The sequence below is a fragment of the Porites lutea genome, chromosome 3, assembly GCF_958299795.1.
Source record: "Porites lutea chromosome 3, jaPorLute2.1, whole genome shotgun sequence".
In the NCBI taxonomy this organism is placed as follows: domain Eukaryota; kingdom Metazoa; phylum Cnidaria; class Anthozoa; order Scleractinia; family Poritidae; genus Porites; species Porites lutea.
In genome coordinates, this window is record NC_133203.1 from 43,634,666 (window position 1) to 43,658,326 (window position 23,661).

At 40.6% G+C, this 23,661-nt stretch overlaps 2 protein-coding genes and 1 non-coding gene across 3 annotated transcripts in view; 1 reads left to right on the forward strand and 2 right to left on the reverse strand.

Annotated features, from left to right (window-relative positions):
- Nucleotides 1-23,661, reverse strand: part of LOC140932365 (uncharacterized) — a 35,292-nt gene that overhangs the window by 5,123 nt on the left and 6,508 nt on the right. The window contains exons 4-13 of the mRNA XM_073381982.1: nt 11,152-11,255; nt 10,388-10,472; nt 8,775-8,862; nt 7,482-7,727; nt 4,458-4,897; nt 3,862-3,968; nt 3,340-3,386; nt 2,102-2,269; nt 1,251-1,311; nt 705-844 (exon numbers count right to left, since the gene is read on the reverse strand). Coding sequence (XP_073238083.1) covers nt 705-844; nt 1,251-1,311; nt 2,102-2,269; nt 3,340-3,386; nt 3,862-3,968; nt 4,458-4,897; nt 7,482-7,727; nt 8,775-8,862; nt 10,388-10,472; nt 11,152-11,255 — 1,486 coding nt within the window. The remainder of the gene's footprint in view (nt 1-704; nt 845-1,250; nt 1,312-2,101; nt 2,270-3,339; nt 3,387-3,861; nt 3,969-4,457; nt 4,898-7,481; nt 7,728-8,774; nt 8,863-10,387; nt 10,473-11,151; nt 11,256-23,661) is intronic.
- Nucleotides 15,138-21,908, forward strand: LOC140930007 (uncharacterized). Its single transcript, XM_073379669.1, has 9 exons — nt 15,138-15,143; nt 15,445-16,129; nt 16,344-16,520; nt 16,846-17,645; nt 17,861-18,653; nt 18,911-19,117; nt 19,327-19,454; nt 19,740-20,344; nt 20,537-21,908. The coding sequence occupies exons 1-9, from the start codon at nt 15,138-15,140 to the stop codon at nt 21,099-21,101; spliced, it is 3,966 nt and encodes a 1,321-aa protein (XP_073235770.1). The 3' UTR covers nt 21,102-21,908.
- On the reverse strand, nt 21,883-21,979 carry LOC140932503 (U6 spliceosomal RNA). Its single transcript, XR_012164968.1, has one exon. It is a non-coding gene; the product is annotated as a U6 spliceosomal RNA (small nuclear RNA).

The following is a 23,661-nucleotide window of genomic DNA, read 5'->3' on the forward strand; positions in this document are numbered from 1 at the left end:
TCTCAAAGCAAAAAAAAGAGTGTCGAAAAGAGGTTGGGATTCTTTTATCCAAGTTTGCCAGCAAACAAACAGAGTTATCGAATAATTTTCTTTTAAGGAATCGATGGTCGAGAAATTTCTTGACCATCGATACCTTAAAATCGTGGAGGGATAGCGCGAACTGACCCGGGGAAGAGACAGTTCCTGCCCTCCTCAATGAAATTCCTGGTGAAAAAATTGGGTCTAACCCGTCCCTCCTGTACTACTTGGATGAGCTCATACACGGAGCGAATCTGTCATCTTCTAAAATGTATCTGGAAAACAACCCGGACAGTCATCTTCTAAAATGTATCTGGAAAACAACCCGGACAGTGAAAACGCCGCGACATGGCCCTAGTGTGGGAGTTGCTTGCTTTAGGTTATAGATCCTTGGATAGATATTTTCCACAATTTACTTTATCGTCCACGTTAACGGATCAAACCATGCTCAAGTAAATTGTTTCAGGAGATAATTCAATAGACATTCGACGTAACAGGAGAGTTTCAAAGATAATCCATCCAAAGCTTCCTTAATATGTGAGAGTGGTTGCAAGAGAGACTCGACTACATTTGCGGTCGCAGACGTATTTGCGGTCGTCCCTTTTCTCCACCCGCAGGCTATATTTGCGAGTCCTAAACTATTTTTCAGCGTTGCCTTAACGGCTCTTGCGATAGCGAATGCTCACCTCAATACTTTCACCAAGTGGCGACCTAGGAAGAGCTGGGCTTCCCTCACCCGACTCTTCAGGTTCACTTGAATGATACTCTTCAGGGGTGGTGACAGCATTTCTTTTCCATAATTCCAATAACGGCTGGCTACCGAGTGCTAGATGAATACACAAATGAGCCAATGAAAATAATCTAACAAAAGAGTTAAAGCGTTGGCATGACCATGAAAATACTTCATATCTTTCCATATTGTAAGAAGCTCTAAGCTGCAACAGTTTTCGATTTCTCTGTTTTTAAATCTTTTTCATATTAAGATTAGTATACTTTAAATAAGATAGTCTGATCATTTTCCAAACGTAAAAATAAAAACGATTGATGAAAACATTAGAGAAACCGGGTTTCTGGCTTCGCTCGCTTCGATAAAGGCAAATAAAGAGGTTTACGACAATTTACAAGCCGTCTGTTTGGCTTAAATCATCTCAAAGTTTACTTTATTATAATTTAAGTAAAGACTGATTGTTGAAATTGTTCTGTTTAGTACAGTTCCCTCATAAACGTCTCACCTGCTGTAGTTGGATCCATAAACAAGTCCTTCGCTGATTTTAAGTAATGTTCATCAAGTTTCTGATGAGAAAAAGAAAAGACATAAAAAACCTGATTTTTTTACTTACATTAAAAGAAAATTAGTCAGCTCACACAAGTAAGGACTCAAGTTAAGATGAACCTTCTTCATTAACAGAGTTAGGAGCAAAATAACCAAAAACTATCCAACTGCAAAACCTAAAGTGTAGATTCGAGATGTGTGAGCCGAGTCAACAATTTGCGTATAAAACCTGAGTTCAGTTTCCCTTTTTTTTCTTCACAGACACAGGCGATTTTTCTATGTTCGGATTATACCAGACTGCTTATCGTGCCGACACAAAAGGTATCCGGTATAATACATGCGTGAACAGCAACGGCACAGAAGCGGAACAAGTCGTTCACACACACCGAACATCGTGCTGGCGCCGTTGGCCGGGAGGGTTTTGTGCACTAAATCCCAGTCCTCACTCCCGAATGTTTACTTCCGTTTCAGTGGGTTCGATTCTTCGTTCCTACTTATTCACTTCAGGGACGACGGTCCGTATAGGTGCCCACAGTGCACCAAAGTATGACACAGAAACTATCCGATACGTGACGCTCGTCTTTCGATATTGGCGCGGTGCAGCTTCGCTCCGTCACAGAAGTCAGGCCGAAATCACCATTGTTGTGGGTGAACAGAAGCCCTATCCGGTTTTCGCGCCCGCGCAAAAGCTATCTGGTATGCCATGAACATAGCCTAATACTCCCCAGTTCCTTGCGTCTCGCGGCGCTGCGGTTTGCCAACATCAAACCGGCCAATGATATGTCTTTTCAGGTACTCCAGTTTACTCACACGTTCAGAAAGTGTTTCTCGTCCTCCAGTATCAAAGTTCCTTTTGATAACTTCCTTACTAAGTGTAATAACGTTGTCAATAGCCATTCTTCTCCTCTTCTTTGGCGGGGAGGGTGTAGTGGTAACGACCACTCCCCCGGGGGTAACAAAACCCTGGGGGACAGCCAACTGAAGAGGAAAGAATTTGTCATTCATTGAGTAAAGGGTTTATATGGACCACTCACTGGTGATGAAGGTATCAAACTATGAGGTATCTACCACTGGAGACCTAAGCGTTACTATGGGTGGATTCGGGTTTAAGAGGACATTTAGTCCATGTTTATTGATATTGATGAGAGGTTTTCTTTTATTTGGGTTCAGACAATACCCATAGACTAAATGACCCCTAAAGCCCGAATCCAAGGCTGGTACGCTTGGGCTGCCTGTGGCTGATACCTTAGATGATAAGTAAACCAAGTCATAAAGCCACGTGCAAACGGACGCAACAACCCTCAACATTTTTGGCCCAACAATGTTGGGAGTTGTGGGTCCGTTTGCGAGTATCTTTAAGCTACCTAATGGCGTCAGCCAGCGTTCTACTTGGTAGCCTAGCCATTCCTCGGGGGGTTAGGGGCGGTTTAACCGTCCATAGCTCTTCGAGGAAACGATGTATAATTGGGCGTCTTTACGGGAAGTAAATTCAATACACTGCAGATGCATTCTGCGTTTTTTCAGGTATAAAAACTATAATTATGATTTTTCTAGGACCTAGGTACATAATTCCGGATTTTAAGGGCGAATTTTAGACATCGAAAATAATTTTAGAAAATCTCAGAAATTTTAGAAAGAAATTGACAAATTCGGGAATTTTAGAGCCATTTGAACATTCACCCGACATTTTGGCAACATCTCACAGGCAAAAACGATGACAAAACGTTTTCTGTTGTTGTTGTATTCCTACCGATGAAAAGAGGGTTCAGTCAGCTCACATGCTAGAGTACTGTCCACTGAGCACAACAAATCAGCAGTTTTTTTTTTTTATCAGAGTCCCCTACACTACAACTTATCAGCGGTTATTCACCAAAAGGGGCCTCACTATTAAAAAAAAGAATTTGTGAGAATTTTTTGGAATTTTAGAGAGTTTTTGGAGAATTTTTTTGATATCTCTAAAATAATTTAGAGCTTTATTCGGGGAAATTCCGGAAAGAATTATAGGCCATATTTCGGGAATCATATAGCTAAGCCTATATTCTTCTTACCTCATCTGGCTCTCTAACTGAAGTAGGCAAATCCGGAAGATCTGGTTCTGTGAAAAAATAAGAACATCAGGAAATCTGAAACAACGGATCATTTTGAAGCAGGTTGAGGAACTTCACATGTACGGTGTACAAAACTAATGCTGACAAGCCACAACAACACATTCTGCTCATAAGCGATAGATTCAGCATCAAAAAACGGCTCACGGTTTTTTAAAACATTGCTAAAAGTATAGGTGGGGCTGAAATACGTCTTTTGGTTTTAGGAAACATGAAAATATTCTTCTTAGGTTCTCTTGGTAGTAATTTAATTAGTGTCCCCTGTTAGTAGGCCTTACCAGGCCAGCTAGAAGACTAGAGACCTTAATTAAGTTCGTCATCAACATCATCGGTAAAATACCTCCAGAAAACTGATTTTCTTGGCTAGAGATTCACGATTCACGAGTGTTCACTGGTTGCCTTCTATTTATTACACTGCACATAGCTCCTAACGAACAAAGTTGACATAATACATTCCATCCTTACCCTCAGGTGTAACTAACTCTCCGGTTCTCTCATCCATCATCAGCACTCTAGCCGCGGACGGCTCTTCGTCCAGTTGTTCTACTCCAGGTCTATGAGGTGGGGCTCCGCTGGGTATGAAGGCCAGTGAACATGGTTAGTAAAATAAAAATGTGAAAAATGTTTGTGACTTTAAGTATATGTGAATTTATATTTGCAGTAATATGTTAGTCGCTCGTAATGTTCCAAGGGGGTTACAAGTTAGTTAGGAAGTGACATCGCACAAAAATAGCGAGGCAGTGGGTGAGCTATTTAGGCAATGCAGATCGTAGAATAGACGAAAAATGGCTGATTTCAAACGCCTTGCTTAGACAAAATAGACGAATAACTGGCATACAAAGATAGCAAAAATGCGCAAAAAAGATAGAAAGATAACTTCTAGAAACACTGTCCATATCTTAAAACTGCTGAGGAACTGACAAAGAAAAAGAAAGAAGAAATTCTTTGGAGGGGTAAGCATATTACACGCTTGGAAAAATGTTGAATGAATAATAAACGAACACCTTAAAATCAGTATGCTTTTTTCCATATCATACACAATAATTGTTATGTCAACTTACGGTTCTGTTGTTACTGGTCGCTGATCAAACCTCGGTCGAGAAGGAGAACGGAGACGAGGAGAGCGATCACGAGGCGAACGTGGTTGTCGGGATCGCGGAGATTGCGCACGGCGGCGAGGTGAACGCGACCTTCGGCGAGGAGACCTGGAACGACGTCGAGGCGACCTGGAACGAGCTCGAGGAGACCTGGAACGACGTCGAGGTGACTTGGAACGAGCCCGAGGAGAGCGGGAACGGCGCCGAGGTGAACGAGACCGTCGGCGAGGAGACGTTGAACGACGTCGAGGGGACCTGGACCGAGCACGAGGAGATCTGGAACGTGGGCGTGGAGAACGCTGGCTAGCATCTGGGCGAGGCTGAGATTGATCAGGCGAGGGAGGGTGAGAAATGTTGATATCATGTGGAGGTAATTCTCCGGTTATGTCTATCTCATCTGGAATCTATCGAAAAAGATTGAAGACTAGTAAATAAAATATCATACAAGGTTCTAGGTTTTCGTATTTGTATAAAGTCTGAGAATAAATTTGTCCAAGACGAAATGAATTATTGCTAAGGCAATATGTCCAGTATCTGGACGTAATAGGTTCAAGTTTCTTCGAACTGCCAAACTCAGTTTGCATTTTTGAGCTATTTTGAAAAAATAGCTCATATGTCAGTGGTGTGAGCGTATGTATCTTTGTGGCTTTGTATCTTTGTAACTTTGTATGTTCGGATGTTTGTTGCAAGAGCCAATAAGGTTGAAGGTACTATGAGTTGATGCTAAGGAACCAATGAGATCTTGGCATCTACTTAAAAATCACATTGCTAAAGGTCGAACAAGGGCACTTTAAGACCGCCATCTTGATTCTTTACAATTTGTTCGTCTTTTATTACGGCTACAGGTGTTTGGAGACATTATATTAAATATCTTCATGATTCAAACGCTGTGTACAGTGATGCAGCTGTTTAAGGGTTCATATTTTAGTGTGGATGCTACTTCAAGACATTTCTGACCGAATTCGGCTATCGCGAACGGTACCACGCACGTATTTATGAGTTGTGTTTCACCTGCTTCAAGGTAGAGTATAAACGATCATATATTTTCAAAGCTCTTCCAGTGAAGCAATAATTGATATTTAGATATGGACTTTAATTCGAAAGTATGCGGCCTATAAAATGTGGTTTTAGAAGTTTGAAAAGCAGCTTATTTTTTTAAAAGCTGTACCGAGTATTGTTAATCCTGTAAACAAGCTGTAGAAATATTATTCTCTCGCTTACAAAGTTCAACAGACCTTTTTCGTTCCGGCAAAACAACAACAAAAAAGAATAATAAGTGAACAACATGATACATCCTTCCTGCATACTAAGCATTATAGTTATTGAAACGTATTTTATTTAGTAAAGATCCGTATAAACTTAAGTAGAAACAGTAGCGTTAGGGAATAAAATTGGAAGAAGCTAGTTGACACAATAATTAGGTACTGCTTTATTGAGTGGAGTAACATGATATGAGCAGAGATATATTTCGGCAGTTTGATAATTTTCTTGGAAGTTAATAAATGTTAGGCTATCAACCTTGACGTTGCATGAAACATAATTTAATTGCAGATGTTGTAATAAGGCCGAGGTGATTTCTTAAAATCGCTTGAGAAAATTTTGTAGTAAACAATTTGCGTTTTTTTTAAGTACGAATTGTAAAAGGGCCAAAGACCAACATCTTCACATGCAAATCGTGTGCATCAGTTATTTTTATAATTCTGTTTACTCGATTACTGTGTGATAACTCGAATTCCCTCACGTACGAACCACGGAAGGGGGCAAAGTCCAACACTTTCACGTACCATCTGTGTGACTGTACATCTCATGCAGATTGGCTTTTCACAATAGTAATAGTGACTTGAACGTATAAAGACCTGTTTCGTTTAGTAACCAATGCCCTAAAAAAGGCACTTGTCTTTTAAGAAGCAATAGCTTTTAAAACATGAAGAAATAAGTTGTCGGAGTTAAAGACAGTCTCACAAATGTTGATAAATGTTAGGTTATCAACCTTGACGTTGCATGAAACATAATTTAATTGCAGATGTTGTGATGAAGCCGAGGTGATTTCTTAAAATCGCTTGAGAAAATTTTGTAGTAAACAATTTGCCTTTTTTTTAACGTACGAATTGTAAAAGGGCCAAAGACCAACATCTTCACGTGCAAATTGTGTGCAAGAGTTATTTTTATAATTCTGTTTACTAGTTTATTGTGTGATAACTCGAATTCCCTCACGTACGAACCACGAAAGGGGACAAAGTCCAACACTTTCACGTGCCAGCTGTCTGACTGTACATCTCATGCAGATTGGCTTTTCACAATGATAAATAGTAACTTGGACGTATGAAGACCTGTTTCGTTTTGTAACCAATGCCTTAAAAAAGGCTCTTGCCTTTTAAGAAGCAATAGCTTTTAAAACATGAAGAAATAAGTTGTCGGAGTTAAAGACTGTTTCACTGAGTAGAATCGCACGTGAAAACCTCGTGAATTATGATGACGCAACCATCTACCTCAATGATAAAAATCCTGGTATTTCGTAACTATTCAGTATTCGATGAGTCACATTTTGGCTTAAGAAACTCCGAGGAAACCTTAGAGTTTTCCTTCTAATCAACGTTTGGTGAGTAGAAATTTATTTTACTTTAGCAATTTGTTTAACTTGCACCAGATACAAACTGGGAAAGACAGAGGAAAGTGAATACATAGGTTGAGGATCGACTCAGCTGAGCGTTTCGCGTTTTCATTTATGTAGCGCAATACCCAATTTCGCACAAAAACCAAATCTACATTTAGGATGAAAAAGGTAGATTCATCACTCTTGGTAAGGTTACACCGAAGTATTATAGTTACACTGAAGCATTCAAAATAGCTCATGCACGTTGAACGTGCCTATGTTAAATAAGTTGTCTTTGCATCAGACTTCAAGTGTCCATTTTCCCCGGTCTAGTAATTCATATCCACGAAACAATTTGGCAAGCACCGCTAAGGCGTGATTGGTATAATACTTACCTGAATGGGTTCATCTCGCCGCGTACGAATGTGGTCGACCTCAGGTATTCTTATATCGGCTGGTCTAGCAAGATAAGGGCTATGTTGAAAATCTGAACCCGACGGCGCACGCCCTTCCCGAAGAAAATCTGGGCTTTCGTGTTGAACGGGAGTCCGTGGTAAACTTGGGGGACTAAAATCTCCGTCCGTAGGCTGGGGTGATACCGAGCTTTGATATCCTTGACCATTTACGGTGAAGTAGTCCTCCTAATTAATAGAAGGATAACATTACTGCAGTCCTCTCAAATATAACTCCCTATCCCTCCCATCCGTATCCACACACACTTGATGAACAATTGACATACATGAAGTCCGTTTCCGCCCGCAAATAGCTATATAGCAGGTGCTAGTCGAGGCGGGCAGAGATAAAGGGGTACAACAGTCACAGGGCTCGACGTTGCGACCTGTGGGGTCGCCAATGCGACCAGCTTTTACGGATTGGCACGCCTGGTCACATCAGTTAGTGTCATTCGTGTAAACGGAACGTTGTTATACGAAACCCTTCTCCGATCAAGATCTTTTTTTTCTCTTTGGTTTTCATTGTGCAAGTGCATTCTCATGACCTGATAGGGCCGTTTTTATTCAAGGCAGAGAAGTCAGATGTTTTTCGCCATTTTGAGAACCACTGACCTCAACCCTCGGGTAGTCCACCTAAAGAGGGTTCGGGGGCTTTCGCACAAGGTTGAATTCCCATGCTGTTAAATTTTATCAGGCTCCTGATTTTAGCTATAACATTTTCTTTCTAGGATGTTTTACAAGGATTAAAAGATATTAGAGCTTTTTGTAATTCCCATACGCCGCTAAAAATTTAATCAAGTTGCCCCCAAAATCAAAAGTTGCCCCAAATAACAAAAGGTGCTATTAAGGTGCTCCAGATATAGCAAAAGTTACCAAAAAGGTGCTAAGTAACTTGTGGCTGAAGCTATCTATGTCGCACACAGCTATCGATATTGAACGGTCCTATGGTAGAAAAAAGGACGCCGATAGCCAGTAACAAAGGGCAAAAACGTTCTTGTGATTTTTCACGTGGGCAAACGGCAAACGGCAGATTCAAGTTGAGAATTTCTCAAAATCAGAATGAGCAAATAAAAACGGTTCAAAACAGTTCTTATGGATAAAAAACTGCGTGAAACTACTAATTTAAGTGTAGAAATAATGAACAGTAAACGACAAGTTAGGGAGACACTTGGTACAATTTCCCGTTTGCCGTTTGACGTAAACGTGATGCTTAACCTATCTATTGTCACTGCTTACCGGTTCAAAAATGGCTATCGGGTGAACATCCAAGTCCAATCGAAACGTCTCAGTTGAGAAATCCAAGGGATCTGTTACAGCTTCTTCCCTAGTAACAGACACAAACATCTTTAAATATGACAACAAAACTGCTTGACGGGATCCCGCCAACTTTATCTTTAAATCGGGAGCTTAAGTCTTAAAAATTGAATTCGCGCTACTTCAAACTTTATCGCCCTTATTCCAACTTTTACTTCCTTCTCGACAGGAATGCTGCCTTGACAGTTCCCATCTACATTGCCTGAGGGACATAATGGGTATTAATCCTGGCAAAATAAAATACCCAACGTACCTAACAAGGTTTTCCCAAAGGAGCACACACTACAAGAATACATGTAATAGCGTTGTCGTCCAAGAGACAGAAAACAACCTGGAGAAACTCTATGCAAGGGCTGAACGGATTGTATATGTACTGCCATGGGACACCAGCGCTGAAGATGTCTTAATGCGAACTGGATGGGATAGTCTGGAAACAATGTACAAATTGCGACTAACGGAATTTGCCTTCAAGTGTTTAAAAGGTTACACCGTCACAGAATTTGAAGATTTGTTTTTACAGAGGAATTCAGGCCGCCGAAGTAACGAGAACATCATTCTTCCAAGACCAGAAACAAATTTTATCAGGAACTCCATACGCTTTCCACCAGCAATGCTGATCTTTTTATCGTGCTAAAATAAAGTTCTTATCTATCTATCTATGAGACGATTGCGCTGATTCGGCCATCTTCGGCGCATAGAAGACGGGCACCTCTCAAGGGATGTACTTTATGGCGAACGTACGTCATTATCAAGATCAGTGGTTTACCCAGTGCTAAGTTGCAAGGACGTGTGCAATAGGGACATTAAGTCCAGCACGATAGACCCTGACTCGTGGGAATCATTTGTGTGCCGAATGATTTCGGCATTAAGCCTTGTGTTGTTCGGGCAAGTGCAAAGAGATCGCAGGCCAGGCAGGAACAGCTGTGTGACGACAAAGGGAACAACAAAGAGGGGTAGCTGCTGCCCCACCCTCACTAGGTACAGCTTACATATGTGGCAACTGACTGGAACAGACTGTCAATCAAGAATTGGTACTTTCAGTTACACTATACCCTACTTTAAAGTCAGGAATTTGGTTTTCCGGCGCATTCCATTGTCTTTCGAGACAGAAGGAAAGAACAATCAGAGAAGGGGGGCGGGGACGGATGTCCAAATTATCCTTGGAGTGGTTGGTCCTGTATGTATACTGTAATGTAAGATCATTGGGGTGAGGACCTTGTTGAGTGAGAAGATGTTACCGAGAGTCACTTTGCTGAAAAATGGCTCTTAACTGGGTCATAACTGGCCAAATAATTTGAGCCGCACAAAATCACACAACATGACATAAGATAACTTAACGTGATATAACAAAACATTACATAACGTAGCGTAACTTTAGACGACATAGATGTCCCTTCTTTAAATACGATGCGTTTAACGTAAATATTTCCTTGTAGGCTCTTGTTAATCTAACTGAAAACAAAAAATCACAACGGATGTCGGATAAAATATTTTTAGTATTTACAGAGGAAAAAGTCAAAGGAATTTTGTCTTACCTTAGCGATGGATTAACCAAGTCAATACTGCTGACTCTTAGTTCAGATGCAGTTTTCAAATTCTTCAATATATTTACTACTTCGGCTACAAAATAAAAAGAAATTAGACAGTCACATTATTTGAAGAAATATAGAGCGATTTTCGTATGACCTTGAATGAAAACGCGCGAACGAAACAGAAACAACAAACGAACTAAAATAGGGCGATTTGATTGGTTTATCGAACGGATACAAACTCGCGTGGCTTTTGGTTGTTTAAGAGAACGCTCGGGTGAAAAAACGTTATACCAGAGAACTTTCTAGAAATCAATCGATACTTCGCTTTGACGTCATACTGCAACACGATTGGCCAATTGAACAATGTCTTCTCCATATTAGGGTTTTTTTGGCGGGAAACGAAGAGTCCATGTTTTGCTCTTTTCATCATTGGATGATAAAACAAATAACGAACACTTCCTGAAACCATTTTTCAAGATCATACGAAAATCGCTCTAATTTTTCTGCTGTCAAAATGAGAAAACCTTGTACGCCTGAATTATTTCAGGACTAATAACGGCTAGTGGTACACTTTGTGGATTGGCGCGGACAGCAAAGCCAAGAAACTTACAGGGAAACCAAATGACGAGTTTCGCTGCGAAAAGTCCTCTAATACTTGTTTTTTTAAATAGCATTTGGAAGAAACCTGTCGTTGTGTGCCCCTAACCTTTAATCAGAAAGAGAAACAGTATATCAAAAACAGGGCAAAATCATCAAATTTTCCTTACACCACACTGTTCTTGTTTGTTCTCGGTAAATTAGTACAACACCAAACATGAGGGTAGATGATAATCGAAGAGCGAATGGAACCACAGGATCTACAATATCGCGACTACAACAAAAAGAAACCAAATAGTTAGTTGATTTTTTCGATTCAACTACACCAGAATTTAAAAATCAAAACATAAGCAGGGTATTCCCGCCGAAGGGCACAAGTAGTCGATAGAACATGATGATGTGGACATTACAACAGCTAGCCTGAGAAAACGCGGGGCCACGACTGTTTTATCCGCGAAATGACGTCTGAAGAACGAGCACAGAAACCTCTCTACTGATGACTTGTTATTACTCTCTATCTGAAAGGGGCTTCTGATTGGTTGTGCCGAGATGAAAATTTGCTTCAACCAATCAGAAGCATTACCAAGGTCTGGGTAGTGAAATGATTTCGGTATGGATTTTGTGCGGTCGTTCCTCGGACGTCGTTTCGTGCGGAAACGTCTCCTATGTTTTGATAGTCTATTTCTAATTTTGATATTCTAATTCCTATGTAACATCATCTTCAGGGCTGCATACCCTCCTTGACGGACTGACAAACCAAGACTGGCCTTAGTCAGGCATTTTCACCAAGTTGAAAATGGAGAGCCATGACACTAAAGAATGGCAATGGAGTATTAGCAAAGTCAATGAGGGCCGACATAAAGACCATATTTTCCAATCTCTTCACCAATCAAGATTTGGAGTGAGGAGATTATCCCGCAATTTCTGAAGGTTTTCCGTGCATTGGTGCACACCACTCTCCTCTACGTTTGAACTGTCTATAGCAGACACGCCAAGCAGCTCAATCATTACCATCTGAGCTCTCTACGCATATTCCTCCACATCAGATAGCAGGAAAAAATTCCTGGCACGGAGGTCCTAGAAAGGGCTATTACCCCAGCTTGCGCACCCTCCTACAGAAAGCCTTGGTTAGATGGGCAGGCCATGTCTCCAGAATGCCTGACAGCAGACTTACAAAGCAGCTACTGTATGGCGAACACTGTCAGGGCAATCGTTCGGTTGACGGCACAAGAAATTTTTCAAAGAATGCTTCAAAGGGTCCCTCAAAGAGACCTGGACTATCTAAAGCAGACACAACGAGCACCTCAATCATTTCTACCTGATCGAGGTGCCTCCACAGACATCTCCACATCAGATGTCGGGACAGAAAAAATCCTGCCACGGAGGGCATAGAAAGGGCCGGCATCCCGCACGTTCATACCCTTCAACAGAAAGGCCAGGTTAGATTGGCAGGCCATGTCTACAGAATGTCTGACAGCCAACTGCCATAAATAGTTACTGTATGGAGGACTCTGTCAGGGCAAGCACTCGCTCCCTTAAAGACCTGGACATCAGCCCTAGTACATGGGAGTCGCTTGACCAGGACCGTCCAACTTGGCGTAGCAAAGTCACCACTGCGGCAGAAAACCGACGGACCGTTTAAACATAGAGGAAACGTACCGCCCACAAGACCAGAGCAACCTCCACCTCCACTGCATCACCTACAGACCCACGGACCATGTGTGAGTGGGCCCTCTGGGCTCTGATTGACCTCGCTAGCCATTTTCGGACCCCACCGCCGCTATTCGTTAGTCTAAAGTCATGGTCGTCTTCGACTTCCAAAGGATGAACAACAACACCAACCTTGTATGTCGTTGTATTGTGTAATCTTAAGGTTCCGGATTTGCAAGAAGGAGGTTGCTATATCGGAGCAAGCAGGCAATAAATACGGATTTGAAAAGCTCCTGACTCCTCCTTAAACAGTCCCTTTACAGAAAACACATCCCTTGCAAAAGAGCTGGGAGTCAACAAGAACAAGTCAAAGTGGTGAGCCTATTGAGGAAGTCAACTCCTTCATCTACCTGGGCAGCACTTTAGATAAAGAGTGCGGCACGGACTGTAAGATCACTGGTAGCCGCTTTATAAACCAAAGGAGGCGATTGGGGGACATAAAGAACCTTTTGTGAAGGTGATCAGAGGGGGGAAAGCTAGAACAACCCTCTTTAGCCTCAATGACATCTCGGTCTCTAGGGAAATAGCCACAAGACCAACACTGTGCATCTTCAATTCCAATGTGAGGTCAATCCTTCTCTACGGATCAGAGACTTAAAAGGAAAAAAAATAGATACTGCGAAAGACACAGACGTTTTTCGGCACTTGTCTGGGGTGCATTTTCATGATCCGATGGACCAACACACCGCGATAGCAACGGTAAAAGAATCATCTTGTAATATCTTCCGAGGTTATCAGTCCTGTCCCACAGTGTTAAACAGGATGATCAACGGGAAATTCGCTAAAGTCACTAAGAAGTGCGTTTGCAACTCTCATAGTCAGCCAACCTGAAGGTACCTAAATTTTAATTATTCAAAGTTGCCAATATTTGGCGCAGTTGAAAGTTAAGTTGAAGCTGTAAATGAAGACTTGTTTGTTGCTGTCAGTGAGCTTTCCCTGGCTAAGAACCCCTCTATCTTTGGATGGAGAACCCGGGTATTGATCCCGGTACCTCTTGCACACGTACAGTAGAACCCCGATAACTCGAACTCCCCGCCTACTCGAACTAAAATTCCTTTTCCCTGACCAAAAATTCACTGAAATTTACACCGAAAACTCGAATTCTGGTCTTTTAACTACACTAGAATGCCATCCCATTAGCTCTTCTTGTTGTATAAGATCAACAACGCTAAAACTAACATTGATCACTATTAAAGGTAGTTGATTTTAATTGGTAAAAGGAGCAGATCACGTTTTATCATAAAAGTGCCTAATCATGTTACCGTTTGTGATGAAATAAGTAAACTTGTTCTGCACCATTCACTGATCGAAGTACTGAGAAATCAGTAATTATTAGTTTTTAAAATGGCATATTGAATTTTTCAATCGACCCCGATAACTCGAACTCTCGCTAGTTCGAGCTGTTTTTCGTTTCCCTTCAGAGTTCAAGTTACCAGGGTTCTACTGTAGTTACAGCTCTTCCAAAAAGAACTGTTCCAAGTTTTAAAACGCTTTATAAAGGTTTGTGCAACGATAGCAGTTTGAAGCGTTTTTTGAAGACTTTCAAGCATTAATAAGGCAAAAAAAACTAAGCACAACTGCTAGCTGGAAGCGAAATAAAATAAAGAAAATTTTTCAAACAAAAAAAAATTTGGAACGCTTCACGAATTTGCGTGTCATCCTTGCGCTAAGTATTTCCCATTGCTCGAGGTAGTCATTTCCAAAAGTTAACCAATGAGCGTCAAGCTCATCCAAATGTTGACCAATCACATCCATGGAAATTTCCAAAAGTTCCAAATGTTTCCAAATCTGATCGCGTGAGCTAATCGGAAAAGGAGTGAATTGAAAGTAACACGCGCTTGCTGAGAAATAAAAAATATATATATTTTTACACGAGTATCATTGATAATGATATTTATAGGTATTTTTTTTTGATCTGTGAGTGCAGAAACGGACTGCTCGAAGCGAATTCGTTCGCTTGTTTACGTTCGACCGCGGCACACGACTTGCGTGGGTTGTACGTTGTTTAAAGCCTTTTTTGTGGCGAGTTATCAGTGGAACAAAATCCCCATCTCCCCAACATAAACTTTTTTCCACAATGGATAACATTGTATTTTCCAGAATACACGTATTTAATCAAAATATAATATTTTTTAACCTTTAGTCACTACGTATTTCTCAAGTCAGTATTAGTCATATCCTGCACGTAGTTTTATGTGGGAGTTTATCTAATTTACAGTACACACCTAGAGAGGAACGTGATTTTTACTTCAAAAAATAGTATAAATAAAGTCTCTCAGTTATTTTCTTCAATATATTCCCCTGCATCAGGCGAAACATCAAAGAAAGCAAGTTACAGTAGCGAAGTGTTACGTTGTAGTGTACTGAATAATCAGCCGCACGCGACCATTTGCACAAGGAACAAAGGAAACAAAATTATACATAATTACCAAGAAGAATACCGAAAATGATGGTAAGTTCCAAAAATCAATATGTTGCTCACCTTTTCAACTTGGAGAGAAGAAATCGTCCATTCACCGAATTATAATGCAGGTCTACAGCTCGCCAAATCACTCAATTATAGTTTGCTTGGTTGTTGTTTACGTCGCTTTCTGCCGTGTATATGTACATCGGTCCCTTGTAACATACATGCATTGTCTGTAGTTAGCAGACCGGTTCGTCGCGGTTCACTTGTAAAATGAAGTTAAGTTTAATTTCCATAATCTCAATTGTTATGAGTGTCTTCTTATATTTGCTTTCATGCCGTGCTTTAGAGTTTGAAACCACGTTTTTCCCGAGTGACTGTGGCTGGTAGAGCAGAGCTGCGCCTTGGTTATTCGGAGGAGGCAAACAAGCTAATTAAAACTCCTCAGACTGCCGATCCGTCGTACATTTCAAAGAAGCCAGGTGAGGTAGAAGCCAAAGCCAAGAGTGAGGTGACACGACTTGGTGGAAATCCGAGCAATCGAACCGATCTTCTTGGCCAATTTGAACTTCAGTTTGGCAGATTTAGGGGTAAGACTTTCAAATGGCTGTTAGAAAATGGTCTTGGATACGCAGCATGGATTGTGAACAGCATGTCGAGCGAGACAGCTACGAGTTCACCCTTGGCTGTAAATAAGCATTCCTTCGCGGAATATTTTAAGTCCTTCCCCGAAGGTAGAGAGGCCTTGGCGTTGAAGAAAGAAAAGGCCAAAGAACAAACAGCTTCGTCAACTTCGACTTCAAGCTCAACTACAAGGCAGACATCGACTCGAACGTCTAATACAACCGCTATGGCTTCGCTTGTTGGACGAAGTTCGTTATCCCCGCAAGAAATTGCAAAGCGATTACATCGAACTATTCAAGGTAAAGTAATCGCTCTTTTGTTACGCTACAGTGAACGAAAACACCAACAGGCTATAATTATCAACACCTTTTTAATAAGACACTTACCTAACCCCGCCCCACCTTCTCTCTCTTTCTAATTAAACATCTCTCTGTTCTCAGACTTTTTTCAAAAACAACTCAACCAAAAAAAAAAGGTCGCGAAAGGTTTAACAGTTGCGAAATGTAACTGTATATCGAATATAGTTGATCAAGTCACTTAATTGTTGTACATTAAGTCCCTTGAATATCTAAGAGTAATCAAGTCAATAATTTTATTCATTTTTTTTTTTTTTTCATTTTTTAGGCAAATCTGTAAAGGCAACATTTCCCACTGACACGCAACTGAGAATCCCAGAGGACACGAACAGTGTTTCCGATGAACTGTTGCTGTCTGCAGCTAATGCCATAGATAGCTCATCTGTTGTTCCAAAAACTACTCCAAAACCTCCAACAGAAGAGAAACAAGTTGGTGCATCTAAAGGTAAATATTCGAAAACTGCTGTCTTTAAAAGAGTGATTTCCAACATATTTTTGAAATGCCTCCCTCTCTTTCTCCCTAATAATTTATATTAATCATGCAATGAAAAGTTATTTATCATGTACTGATATATAACTATGGTCAAATATGATAATAATAGCTAGTAATAATAATAATGATAATGATAATGAATAATAAGAACTAATGATAATAGTAATAATAATCATCATCATAATAAAAACCAGAATAATTAAAATAAATTATAATAATAACAATAACAATAACAATAATAATAGTAAACTTATAAGAAAATCAATTTCATACACAGATTACCTGTTGCCTGAGGGATGGAAAAAGAGCCTACCCAAAGAAGATCACATCTGGGTCTCCAAGGCACTTTTTAAACAGTCGACCATGAAAGACAAAGCAGAGCTTGACATGTCAAAGATAAACAAGCTTTGGTGGTATCCACCCCAGCCGTCGTTAAGGGTGCATCAGCGTCCCACTGTCAACACTTACTTCACACGGCGCCTCCTACTATGGATGCCAAGAAAACTATGGCAAGTGTTGTTGCATTGTCCACATGATGATTGTGTCAAGCACCCTCTTACCAGTGCGGGCCTGTACCCTCATGTTAGACAGGTGCTTGACCTGGATGGCTTCTACTCCTTGGCAACCGAGTATCTTGAGTGTGGGAAGTGCAAGAGGAAAGTTATTAGCTGGAGTCAGGGTATCCTTGATCAGTTAGATGTGGGTCACAGGAAGCAGTTTCCTATCATCATCACCTACAACTATGCCTGTGACATGAGAGTAGTGAGATTGCTAAGACAACGTGGTTTTGGAAATAGCTCGACTCAGTTGCAGAAGAAACTGACGGAACAGCATAAAGAACAGTGGCTACAACGTACTGCCCATTATTTGACAGATTGTCAAACATTTGTGGAGGCTAGCAAACGACAACTGGTCCTGGCCCCAGAGCTTGATGAGCCACCATCTCTTCCTACCCTTCCAAAAGCAGGCTGGCTTCTTACAGTTTACTGCAGGGATGTGCTGTCACGGCTTGAGGAAGTGAAGGCTTATATCACGTCAACATTTGGGAGTGTACTGAAGATTGATTCCACAAAGAAGGTAAGATATTATAAACAGATAAATTACCAAGTCACCTTAAGCCTTTATATCAATAGTAATCTTTGTTTGGAAACACCGACATATCACGAATATGGCATATCAAGTACCCCGGATAGTAGCCCCCCCCCTGCCCAGCTCAAAAAATATTCCTCTTGTTACTCAAGCAATTGTTATAATAATTACTGTATCGGTTATCTTTTTCAACTTTGTACTAGGTTACTAAAAAGCTTGCTGGTGCTGCTGCTGGAACAGCTGCTTGGGTCACCAACATTGGAAATGAATTTGGCCAAGTTCTTAACAGCGTCTTAACAGCAAGTGAGGGAAGTGGGCTCCGCCCTATGGCAACTGGGATCATCCGTCGCTATGAGGTGGCTGGCGTTCCCCCACCAGTACTTCTATACACAGATCGTGACTGCTGTGGTGAGAAAAAGGTCAGTTCTCTCTTCACAACCTGGCAGGAACTCAATGTGCGCCTTGATGCATGGCACTTTATGCGCCGTTTTGCGGCAGGGTGCACTACAGATTCACACCCACTCTATGGTACCTTCATGGCTCGACTGTCTCAGTGCATTTTTGAGTGGAGTGGTGAGGATCTCAACCTTCTGAAAAGAGCCAAGGCTGCCCAACTTGCCAAGTCCAGTGTCCAAAACCCATCGGATGAGGACATCATGCAACATATCACAAAAAAGGAGCTGTCCCTCCACGTCAGGCGTAAAACACGTGGGATACAAGTGACCGCCATCCTCATTTCCAACTTGCTTGAGGCATTCTCTGGGCCACAAGGGAATGACACCCTAGGTGTGCCACTGCTTGACTGTGACCGCATATGGACCATATGGGAGTCACAGCAGAAGCACATTGCCTGCATTCAAGATCCAGAGGGTGTGCAGCTGTACACTAAAACTGGCACCATAGTGAAGGGTGGTATAGATCTTCCAGTCTATCGCTGCTCCAGAGGCTCAACATCACTGGAGTCCTTTCACAACCATCTTGACTTTTTTATTCCTGGTATGTTATTTGTTTATTTTTTCTATGACATGAGAGATTATTACTTTTAAACATGCATTTAATACTAATAATAAAAAATATACCTAAAATATAATAATCAGTATATTAATAAATCAGTCATAATAAATAGTTGACAGAAAAACAATCATATGCACAAAATATTTCCCCTTAATTATTTGTTGTTTTTATTAACAATATTAAAATTTATTAATGTCATCATTAATACCTATATTATACTTCTATTTTCTTCAATTAAGGTACTAGTGCAAATGATCTACATTTTCATGCCTTCTTGCTGGAAGGTGTGGCAAGATGGAACCGAGACAGAGAAGTGGCAGCAGTTACGGAAGCTAATTCAGCCCCCACATATGACTCTGCACTGACTTCTGCTGTGAATAAACTAAGTGAAAATGTGCTAGGGAAAAAGCTGTTTGCAAACTTCAGAGGACCAAATAAGTATACAGGTAATTGCAAAATATTCCATTTCTTTTTTTTACTGTGAGATTCCTAATAATATTCACATCCCAGGACAGGTTATTGGAATTTACAAGAGGAAGGGAGTGTTAAAGGCCAAAGTGTCTTATTTATATTAACGAAAATTATCACATATTCAAATTATTTAAGTTAATATAAAAGTTTATATCTACGTATTATATATGGTTTTTCCCCACAGGAGAGCTCATAGGTGTGGAATACTTGTATGCTCAGACTGGTCAAGTGCTACAGAAAGCCAGCTCTGACGAGGACAATGAAACATCTCTGCAGGATCCAGATGGGGATGATGAAGATGAAGGGTTTCAGGTTAGTATTATTACATACCACTTGAATACAATAAGGAATTTTACACCACACCTTATTTAATCCATAAATCAGACATAAGCTCTAATAAAAGTGAAAATAGAAAATAAAAAAAAAATTAATACATGATACTTATCTACCTGCTCAGACTAGTTGTTCATTAAGAATTGCCTTAAATTCCTTACAGTGGAATTACCAAATTCGAAACCTGAAAAGCTAAATGAGTGATCTATCCAATCACAATTAGGGGCTTTAAAGTGACTAAAGTTTTATCCGCTTGGTCTACAGGATGTGACCACAGACTCTGAAGATCCTACTGTGGCCTACACTGGTGACCACCCTGTTCCTGAAACTGTTACAGAGCCAACAGGAGATTCTGGAGAGGACGATTCTGTGGGCCCAAGGAACATCCCTGGCTATGACAGGGTAACTGCATTAGCCGACTTTCTTGTAAACTTGAGGGATTGCAATGGAGCTCTATCAAACCAAGAAGCTTCTCAGCTGGTGGCACTTTGGAAGAACATGAGCGAGTATGACAGAAAACCCATTACCTTTAATCCACGACACCAGCCACAACTAACACAGGGGAGGTTTAAAACTACTAAGAAATCCACAGTAGTTCCTGGTGCAAGTAGCACAAAGAGATGTTTCTTGGGGCAGAACAGTGGACCAGCTTCATGGCCTGACTGCAACCGATACATGGAAGCAGTGATTATAAAGCTTACCCACATTTTCCCCTCACCAATACGAAGAGGTGGCAACACGACCTTGCGGTGGACACTGATTGGAAATGCATACAAGAAAATCAGAGAAGCTGTAATTAATAATGCCTACGTAATGCAGCAGACTGGCATTCAACTTGCTGAAATAAACCAAAGGACGTTGATTCAGTGGTAAGTTACAATAACAAACCTTGAAGACGTTTATTCCCTTATATGAACAATTTACACAAAACATAATCTTATGAAAAAAAAAAATGATTCAATCAGAATTCATCAGAACACAATCGACAATAACTACTACATTTTTCAGTCTGGGAGTTTCTAATTGAGTTCTTGAGGTCAATATTCATGATTGCCTTTCAGGTACAACAAGCGTTCAAGAAAACAGGAGGAGGACGTCCTCAAACAAGGTATTACTCTACCTTCTCCAGTGGCATCCACTAGTACTACATTGCCACAGCCGAGAGAGCGTCCAGAGTCCCTTAACACAGGTGTCAACCAAGAGAAACATACCTTCGATCTGCCAGTCAACACAGCAGGCCAAGCATCTGTAAGAAAGGTAACCAGGCCCCCAGTATTACCTAAATTACCTCAGTTGCATTCAGCAAATGTGATGGTCGTGAGCCCCTCCGGGCCTGTAACCGCAACCCCTGTTGCAATTGCAGTACCTGCAATACCAATTCCTGCTAGCACCCAAAGTTACAGGAAGAGAAAAGAGGAGGAGGCAAAAGCGTCCGCAGTGCCACTAAAAAAGTACAGGCCAAGAAGTGGGGCCTCTCAATGTTCAAAATGTCAGAAGGATAGAACATCTGCCACAGGACACCATCAGTACTTTGGTAACTGGTTTTGCCCCCAAACTGCAACAGAAACCTACGAGGCTTGGAGAGCTCGCTTACAAACAGAAAAACAATATAAAAAGAAAAAATAAGCAATCAATAGTTATGTTCAAACTACCATTAGCCCATTTCTAAAGACACGGCTCACCATTCAATAGATTGTAATTAAAACCCTGCCAAGGTTACCGTTATTGATCAGCATTGAGTCAAATGTAAAAATATGTGATTTTATATTTACACCTTAAAATATCAAAATATTGTTACTTAACACAATTGTTTTGATAGTGCCGTCGTTTGCAAGAGTGATCATTTTGTTGTATAGTTACACATCAATTTTTTGGGTGTGTTGTCCTTTTACTTATGAACAGGACAGCTGCAAGATGACATCGTTTGAATACGGCTACCAGAATTCTAGACTTTCTAAATGCCAAGCACAATCATTCAGCTTCTTGTGTTATTGTGTTAATAGATTCTTTTGATTCTTTGACCTTAGCAGCATTACTACATTAAAGTAAGAAAGAAAAAAAAGGAATTCTGATAGCTAGAATCAAACGACGTCAACGGCGTGAAATTAGCCTACTAGTGATAAGTGAGCTTCTCTGTAGAGAATGTAAGTATTTTTGAATAATCTTGTTCACTTTGTTTCTCTAGAACAATCTACTGACTTCGCGGAGCAAATATACAGTTATTTTTTCAGTGTTACTGTGGTTTGGAAGTGTCTTTGTTCATTTTAACTTTCGCAGACTCCAAGCAAACCTTGTTGAACGGCGTAATATACGGAATCCCCTCCGCCTTTGTAGAAATTTCATGCCCAGTCTCTTTTGTAGCTGAGATATTCCAGGAATGCACAGGGAATCCCCACTACCAGCAACTACCAACAGAGAAGATTGCGTGGGATTTTTTGCGCAGGGGCCATGCTAATCTTCTCTGTATCGTTCCAATTTTAGTATATGTGCTACGTGAGTAACACGTCTATAATCTTGATAAAGTCTTCTATTTATTTGTGAAAGAGCTGTGCGTCGCCCACATGTGGTACATTGAAATGACGATCATGTGAATTTCATAAAATTTTATTTAAACCGCGGGATGAAGAAATAAATGCAAAGAAGATCAACAGAAACCCGGAAAGCCTGAATGTTTCTTTCAGGTTTTCTTTCTTTCGCTTTTTGCGTCTTTATCTGTGATGACCCTCTCTGTATCCATATACACTGTTAATTACGCCAGACGCATGCGCAAATGCTCGCAGTGTCACTCGTACAAAGCGAGGGTATTCACGGATTTACTGTTGTTGTGCTGAGGATTTCGATTTTTAAAATCCTTCCAAGAAAAAAAAAAAGTCAGCAATTGTTTATTTACCGAACTTTGGTAAAGAAAACGCTTTAATATCCGTAAATGGAAACGGTCACGCTGTGTCATTACAGTAGGAAAGTAGATTTAAAAATTCTCACATAAAGAGTCAAAACCAACACTCCAACATTATATTTGACCACGTCTCAACGACGTAATATTTTAATTTTCCCGGTGTTTCCCTCTCTTACGTTTGCGAAAGACTGAAAACTAATGCTTAGGCCTCTCTCCGTCCACAGCCAAAGCTGTTGCGCAAAATGGCGGCGGAATCACGCAAAAAGTCCGTCGCCTGCAAAATGCGGTCAAAAATGTCGGGAGCTCAACCTTCAGGTGAGCGAAAATGCCTCTTGTTGTTGCTGTTTTTTTTTTGGTTTTTAATCTTCTTGCTTAAAAAAATTTAAACAGGAAATACGAGGCTAATTTTAGCGACCACTTTACATAGGAAACCGGCTTTCCGAGTTCATGTTCGTCTCGCACTTTTATATAAAAGGTGGAACGCGGGTTTGAAAGCTTCAACTACGTCATGTTATTGGTAGTTAGAGGTAGAAAAAGATACACGTAAAATTTTTGGTTAAAAGAATCAAATTTGTGCCGCTTTGCGAATTTGCGTATCTTCCTTGTGTTTTGGGGGAAATGTTTTCGAGGCATGCATTTCCAAAACTATTAAGTTAACCAATGAGCGTCGTGCTCATCCGAATATTGACCAACCAGTCGACCAATCACAGGCATGGGACTTTCCAAAACTTCCAATTGTCCCAGTCTCATCGCTCAAGTGCTGTTGCTTCGCACGAGAAGTGTCTGTAGTTAACAGACTGGTGTGTTGTGGTTCACTTGACGCGTGATAAAGTAACATAAGCTTTTATTATCTATAGTGACAATTTTCATACGAGTCATAGACATAGACACTTTATTTTGCGTGGCGAATATGCTTAGTTATATGGCTAGTTTACAGATAACCCACGGGTAAATTAAGGCAGAAACTAAAATACAAAAGTAATGTTCAGAGTTTGAATCACTAATTGCTAAGATTATGAATGAACTATGATAAAATTTGAAATACCTTAACCTGAAATCATGATTTAATGACAAAAGTCATTAAAAGATCTAATCTTTAACAATCTAAAAAAAAATCTAGAACTTTCAACCACAAACCCTGTTGCTAAATTCCTTAGTTCCAGCTAATGCATGCAAATCAAAATGACACTGTGCTACAGCCGGGAACAGACACTTTGCCAATATTTGGCGCAGTTTAGAGTTAAGTTCAAGAAGTAGAAGAGTACGTGTGTGTTGCTGACAGAAATTAAA

What these genes read in the sequence shown, in the direction of transcription:
- LOC140930007 (XM_073379669.1), top strand. An exon ending in AGGACCAAATAAGTATACAG is followed by an intron (nt 19,118 to 19,326) that starts GTAATTGCAAAA and finishes TTTTCCCCACAG; the next exon opens with GAGAGCTCATAGGTGTGGAA. An exon ending in CAAAGGACGTTGATTCAGTG is followed by an intron (nt 20,345 to 20,536) that starts GTAAGTTACAAT and finishes ATTGCCTTTCAG; the next exon opens with GTACAACAAGCGTTCAAGAA.